The sequence below is a fragment of the Cyprinodon variegatus genome, unplaced genomic scaffold, assembly GCF_000732505.1.
Source record: "Cyprinodon variegatus isolate N-32 unplaced genomic scaffold, C_variegatus-1.0 Scaffold138, whole genome shotgun sequence".
In the NCBI taxonomy this organism is placed as follows: Eukaryota; Metazoa; Chordata; class Actinopteri; order Cyprinodontiformes; family Cyprinodontidae; genus Cyprinodon; species Cyprinodon variegatus.
Window position 1 is genome coordinate 1,194,252 of NW_015150591.1, and position 7,661 is coordinate 1,201,912.

Here is a 7,661-nt window from a genome sequence, read left to right on the forward strand (position 1 = left end):
CGTGCGCACGAAATACTACTCCGTGGCCACAATTAAAAATTTTTTTTGACCATGTCATCAGAGGAGCTCCGTAGATCAGTTCATTTCTACTGTCGTATTTAATTGTAATACAGAAGTAAACAAAGAAATTCCAAGATTGATGTTTATATTTTATTGTTATAAACATAAAGTTATGAGAGGTTCAGGTAAAATAAGTTAAAGTAAGACCAGACATATTTTAAGGTACTACATTTTTTTGTTGTTGATTTTTTTTTCCTTTAGTTCCTCCCTCCATCCGCCGTGGTGAACAGGAGGTTGTTGTTATGGAAAAAAGCCAGGCTCAGCTGTCGTGTGTGGCAGAAGGTATTCCACAACCCAAACTGTCCTGGGAAAAAGATGGGAGTCCTCTCAACGAAAGCCGAGGGGAGTACACCATTCTGCCATCTGGGGAGCTGGTTATCGACAGCGCTCAGGTATACAAACAAACAGACCAGGTGGACTAGTCACGTTTGTCCATTCATGCATCAGCTCCACCCAAGTTCATGTACGTATGTTTTTGTCAGTTAAAAACATTGGTCTGTTTAAAACCAACCTTTCAGCCAGAAGACGCCGGCAGTTATACATGTGTTGCAACAAATTCAGTTGGGGAGGACAGCTGGACGATGACGCTGTCGGTTCATACGCACCCCTACTTCACCCAGCTGCTTGCAGATGTTGCTCTTAACAAAGGAGAACGGCTGCTGTTGAACTGTGGTGTCAGTGGAATCCCACCACCCACAATTAAATGGACCATGAACAATAAAATCATCCCAGGTTTGATGATTGATAAATTAACATGTTCCCTCTTTGTATTTGTATCACCCTTTACAATGTGTTTTCTCCATGTTTTCCTCTCTAGTTCACCATAGTCCTATGATTGGTCACAGTGAGCTTCTGATAGAAAGGGTCAGTAAAGAGGACTCTGGCACCTACACCTGTGTGGCTGAAAACAGTGTGGGAAGCATTAAGTCCCTGGGATACGTCTATGTTAAAGGTAAACCAAGCTTTTATGGACATGCATAAAAAGTCATAGGGAAGCAGCTGTTCCAACCGTTACATTTCGGAATTTCGAAAGTGGTGCACGACTTTACACGACTGAATAAAGTGAATGTGATTGGTCGTTTATCAAGAGGGCGGGGTTGTTGTGGCAGTAGGGTCGCAAGCACGTTTGGTTACGGCCGGTTGGTGGGAAGCATTTTGCTAACCAGTTAGCAACTTAGTGCTAGTAGGTTCCCAATGGGAAATTCCATTTTGACCAAGTAGCACTTAATTGGTAGCCTCGTAAGACCATCCTGATCTTGCGAGCTTTTTAGATTTCACTCGCTAATCAGTCTGGAGACTCTCCGTTGAAGAAAATTTGGAGCCGTTCACCAAACGAACGTCCAATCAGCGTTGGCTTTGAGGCGGGTTGAGGTGTGACGCAACGAGAAGTCTAAAGAACATGGCGGCTTCAGCCGATGAAACTAGCGTTAGCGTGGCTATCGAGCAAGTTTTATTGGAATTACAGAGTATTTCTTCACTGAAAGAAGAGCAAAACACTGCTCTGGAGGCTTTTCTCAGAGGAAAAGATGTTTTTGCTCTTCTCCCAACTGGTTTCGGCAAGAGTTTGATCTATCAATTGGCTCCTCTTCGTCGTCGCTCTGTTAGTACGTCATATGCTTCGTTGATCTGATTGGTTTATTTGGCCCGTCTATCACCAACATAGGCCAATCAGCTAACCAGTATTTTCGCCCCTTCCCAAAATTACTGCAACGGAAGCAAATCCATCTGGCGGAGTCAGGTTACTAAATTGGTGGTGGCCAAGGAATATTAGAGTATTTTAACTGATCACTGCAGCACTCTCTATGTTTATTACCACCTGTAGGAAAGATTTGTATGAAGCCTCAACACCAGCTTAAGCAAACTTGAATGTAAATGTAAAAAAAAAAGAAGAAAAAAATGAGTTGTTAATTTGATCTGTAAATGTAAATCTGTTTTGTAAATGTATACTATTCCAAGATGTTAGACGTGTCTATGGACTTTTTATACTTAATCCGATCCTACTTAAGTTCAGTCTTAATATGAAGAAAGACTTAATTTCTTTCAGCAGCTCATCAATATGTGAAAAATAAGATGTTAATGAAAAAAGACTCCAGAAACACAAGAAAACACCTACTATCTTAATCCTGACAACAATAAAGTAAGAAGGAATAAAGAAATAAAAAAATAAAATACAATTTGAAATTGATTTACTTTATTTTTATTTACATAGTGCAAAAACACAACACATGTCATCCCAAGGAACTTAACAAAGACATTTCAATCAAATCATACAGATTTTTTAAGAACTTAAACTAATTATCCATTGTAATCCAAGCTGGATGACAAAATTTTAACCACACACAGAGTGAAACGGTAGGGGGTGTACTGCTCCAAAGAGTCACCAAGCGTTTAGAAAACCTACTAATAAATAAATAAAAAAACATTTTTTCCTGGAAGGTCAACCACAGTGAAAAAGTTCTGCATTTTTGTCAACATTGCCTTAGGTTCTTCTCGAAAAGTTGACTGGAAACAATTTACATAGTCTTTTCTAGGTAAGTTCCTCATACAGAAACCTGATTGTTAAGACTGTCATAGCATCTTATATCCAAGTCAATAAATAGCTTTTGCATAAACAATTATGATGTTTTTAACAGTTATACTTCTGAGCTTTTTATTAATTTCTTCTCTTTCACAATAACCACTCGTGTCTTTATAATGTGTGTTGCAGAGCCTCCAATCATCGATGGAGACCTTTACTCCAACCGAATTGAACCTCTCGGCGGTAATGCCGTCCTGAACTGTGAGGTCCGAGGAGACCCTCTGCCAACCATCCAGTGGAGCAAAAATGGCATAAACATCCAGATCAACAACCGAATCCGTCAGCTGGATAACGGCTCTCTGGCCATCTATGGCACAGTGGTAAGAAATGACACAGAAGTAAAAAATGGAGTGGAGGGCGCTCTTAACAATTTTACCCCTTGTGCTGGTTTTAAACCAAAAAATTATATGTTTTAATGGAAATAGACAAAACTGTCAAGCTTAAATGAAAAGGATACATGTTGTTGTTTATTATTATTTTTCCAAAATAAAAACCTGAAGTTTAGTAAATGTTTGAATGTACCCCCTTTGCTCTGAAACCCCCAAATAAAATCCATTGAAACCCGATCTCTTCAGAGTCCAGATACGGGTTATTACATACTGGAACAAAGGCAACTGTTTTCAGCGGTTTTCTAGAGAACATAAACAATCAAAAACTAAGGAACACACCAGACGGCTCAGATAACGGCTGGCAGAAGTTAAAACCAGTTAGGTTATGAAACAATATTTCAAGTTTTTAAGCCGAGATCAACAAAAAGGATAGGATAGATGTTAGGAGAGGATAGATATTAGTCATTAGTACATAGGAAAAAAGCTTAATGTATAGTTTTCTACAAGCCATTTATACGGAAGAGGATTAGGGCCACTGAAAAAAAATAAATATTTTTTACTGATTTTTTAATTTTATTTCAGTTTAACGTGGGAAAAAAGTCAGAATTCTGACTTTTTTCCCATGTTAAACTGAAATAAAATTTAAAAATTACTTAACTTTTTTTTTTTTTTTAGTGGCTCTAATCCTCTTCCGTACATTTAAGAGACATGGCAAACATGCAAAAGAACTTTTATGGTCAGAGAAGATCAAAATTACATGCTTGTCTTTAGCACAGAAATCCTGAGAGAAAACAAGAGCAAAATACCAGAGGTGGAGACTGAGGTTTGCTTCACACCTGAACAATAATCTAGTCAAACTGAATCTGAAATGTTTTGCAAAGAATTATTATTATATTATTTCTTGGTCTTTATTTCTTTTTACAATTTTTGTTGTTTACTGTGTTTGCTTGAGCATTATTATTATTATGTGTGAGTGGCTGTGTGTGGTTAGATGAGCGTATGCATATAGATAAGTTTGTATGAGTAAAGCAAATTCATCCCTTTAAAGGTGGGCAAGTGTTAGATTGGTGAGAAAAGTCTGCAACAAACCCCTGTTTGGTTACCAGGTTCTTGTCATGTGGAAAAATCATATTAAGATAACTAATTTCACAACTTATATTTACTTTTAATGTGACCTTTAACTTGTACAAAGCTATTAAAAAAGAAACAGAAATCTGCCAGGGAGGCGAAGTAAAACGTGGTTGCAGAAAGTGTGCACACCCTTATATCACTGGGGATGTAGCTTTGTTCAGATTTAACCAATTACATTCAAACTGATTTGGAAAGAGTCAGCACACACCCGCCACAGAGGGTTCAGCTTTTTCTGACATTTTTGTAGCCACATCTTCCAGAGCAGGCCATGGTCCTCAGAGAGCTTACAAAGCATCCATTCAATTTCAATTCAGTTTATTTATATAGAGCCAAAATTCACAACACATGTCATCTCAAGGCACTTTACAGTTCAACCAGATCATACAGTCAAATTGAATCAAAGTTTTCTATCTAAGAAAAACCAGTTGATTGCATTGACTCATTGACTCAAATACAATCCCTCACACTAAGCATGCTTGTAGCGACAGTGGAGAGGACAAACTCCCTTTTAACAGGAAGAAACCTCTAGCAGAACCAGGCTCAGTGTGAGCGGCCATCTGCTGAGGCCAACTGGGGTTCAAAGAGACAGAAGCAGAGACACAAAAAGCAGCTGTAAAAGGCGCCCTGGTCCAGGAAACACACAGCCAGGCAGACGAGCTCCGAGCCAGCTCCCATGCCAGAGGACGAAGAGAGCACATCCAGCCAGTCATGGTCAGAGAAACAGGACTACACTGGAAAACAGGCCGATCTCCAAACATCTATGGTGTTGATGGAAGCAGCACAGCTGATGTTTCTCTCCAGGATGGAGTCACAGCCAAACAGGAACAGACAAGGCAAAGCTACTCTGAGGAAAAGCAGATAGAGAAGAACGTTAGAGATTGAAGCATGGATGTGAATTTTTGGGCGGACATGTCCCCTGCACTTTTTCAAACATCCGTTTCAGTCCCCTGCTAATTTTAAAGGCATGGTTCATGGTTCAGTATGTGCAGTAAAGTATGACCTCATAGTCTTAACCTTTGGTTCTGAATAACAATGGCTAACTAATTTTCTGATTGTATATTTAAAAAGCATAAAGCTATGCATAACTTTTCTTCCTCTTTATTAATATCCAATTCTTTGTGTTAGGGTCACATAAAAGACCTAATAAAATACAATAAGTTAAGGTTAGTCGCTACTTCTAAAAAAGTAAAAAAGTTATATAGGGTATGTTTGCATTACAGTGATTTAAATAAATGTATGCATATACATTTGTGATTTATTTACTCTTTAAAATATGTTTGACAGAGTGAAGATGCAGGCAGCTACATGTGTGTAGCAACAAATGATGCTGGGGTGGTGGAAAGGAGTATCACTCTCACACTGCAGAGTAAGTCTTTGCTTTTGTCAAGATATAATTACAAGGTTTAATTGTCAAATAAAAATGGAAGCGGGAGATTTAATCTAACAGATGTTTCCTCCTCCATCAGGCGCACCTATTATAACTTTAGAGCCAGTTGGAACTGTGGTGGATGCAGGTACGACTGTTGTTCTTAACTGTAAGGCAGAGGGTGAGCCTGCGCCTGTGATAGAGTGGTCCAAAAACGCACGCCCCCTGCTGGCAAATGACCGCTTCTCCACCTTGTCTAATGGCTCCCTCCGGATCACCAGTGCCCAAAAGGAGGACACTGCTGAATATGAATGTGTGGCCAGGAACTTGCTCGGCTCAGTGCTGGTCAGTGTCTCTCTTACTGTACGAGGTAAGTTACCAAGGTAACCAACCAAAACCTTCCAAAATACAATTTCAAAGCTGGGATGTTTTACACTGTAGATTGGTAAATCAAACCCAAATGCATGCAAATGTATTTTTCAGTCCATGGGGGATATTCAGAGTGGACAGAGTGGGGGCTCTGCAGCGTATCCTGTGGTGCAGGGGTTCAGAAAAGAGTCAGGCAGTGTAATAATCCGTTACCTGCTAACGGAGGCCGACACTGTGCAGGATCAAGCACAGAAACACGCAGCTGTCGAGGAAAACCATGTCCAGGTACTTCATTAATAATAATGTTTGAACATTTTTCCTGACCTGTTTAAAAAAAAAACTGAAACTATTTTGTCGCTGAACAAGTGGACGGTAACTGGTCACAGTGGTCTCCCTGGGAGGAGTGTTCCCAAACCTGTGGCCAGGGCAACAAAACAAGGATCCGGAGCTGCAGTAATCCACCCCCTCAACACGGGGGCAGGCCATGTCTCGGGAAAGCCGTGGAAGCCATTATGTGCAGTGTCAGACCATGTCCAGGTTAGGTTTTCATATTATACAGTACTTACTACAGCAGATGAGTATAAAGCTTCTCACTTAATATAATTTTTTTTGCTCTTGTAGTGTTAGGAAACTGGGGTTCTTGGTTATCGTGGAGTCCATGTAGTGAGACCTGCGGGAAGGGGATACAGTCCAGGATCAGACTATGCAACAACCCCCCTCCCGCATTTGATGGCACGCAGTGTGAGGGGACAGACACCCAGTCAAGGGTGTGCAAGGAGAGACCTTGTCCTGGTAAAATTTTGTTGGAATAAAGATACTTGCTATTTAAGTCATAAAGACATAAATCATAAAGACATAGAATTAGACAAAAAGGCTAATGTGAATTTTAAACAGACTTCCTAAAGGCATCAATGTCATAATGACAAACACATTTTGGAAATTGATATAAAATTGATATTGATATAAAATCATAGAACTTTTGTTTTTTAACGTTTTTTTTTCACATTTCTTTTTATTTATTTTAGATGGTAGAGTCTTTTGCTGATTTCTGTTTTTCAGATTGAGTTTTACGTATTACATTCTTTTTAAATTATGTTTCACAGATTACATCCTCTTCACTTCCAGTCTAAAAAAAATGCTCACTCTTGACGCGAGCGTTAACCCGTAACAATGTTTTCTACTAACTTCCTTGCAGAGCAATAATTGTGGCTTTCGTGGAGGCGTGGTTCAAAGCTGATTGGCTGTGTCGCAGGTGGATGAGGAAAGCAATAAGTTTCTTCAGTTGAACTTCCGCCTAAGCTCCATTTAAAAATACAACTACAAAATTTAGAGAAAAAAAAAAAATTTAGAAACTATATTTTTTTTTAAAAAACAAGAAAATATGGAAAATATATTAAATAAATCCATTTTGAACCAACATTTGAAAAAATGTATAAAAAACATCTGCTGGATTAATTGGAAAACAGAATTTCAATAAACAAAATAAAAAAAGTGGAAAAATAATTTAGGACACAGGACAAAGATTTGCATAAAAAAATCTCAGAAAGATTCAAGATTTCTTTACTTGCCTGCAGTGGCACTCTAGTAGAGTGAAATTTCATTTTCGGTACCGCCCATCCAAGAAAAGACAAAACACACAGACAATATACAGACAAGACAGGCCTTGCTGCTATAAAAAGGCGCTGCCCGTTTTTAGTTGGAAAAACAAGAAGAAAAAGATCAAAATAGGTGAGGGGAGGAAAAAAAATCACATTTCATACTTTATCCTTTGAAAAAATACACTCACCGGCCACTTTATTAGGTACACCTGTCCAACTGCTCGTTAACA

General features: G+C 38.9%; 1 protein-coding gene across 1 annotated transcript in view; it reads left to right on the forward strand.

Annotated features, from left to right (window-relative positions):
* Positions 1-7,661, forward strand: part of hmcn1 (hemicentin 1) — a 175,905-nt gene that overhangs the window by 132,172 nt on the left and 36,072 nt on the right. The window contains exons 79-87 of the mRNA XM_015376644.1: positions 262-452; positions 579-792; positions 878-1,012; positions 2,768-2,958; positions 5,383-5,464; positions 5,565-5,834; positions 5,948-6,118; positions 6,200-6,370; positions 6,455-6,625. Of these exons, the coding sequence (XP_015232130.1) occupies positions 262-452; positions 579-792; positions 878-1,012; positions 2,768-2,958; positions 5,383-5,464; positions 5,565-5,834; positions 5,948-6,118; positions 6,200-6,370; positions 6,455-6,625 (1,596 nt within the window). The remainder of the gene's footprint in view (positions 1-261; positions 453-578; positions 793-877; positions 1,013-2,767; positions 2,959-5,382; positions 5,465-5,564; positions 5,835-5,947; positions 6,119-6,199; positions 6,371-6,454; positions 6,626-7,661) is intronic.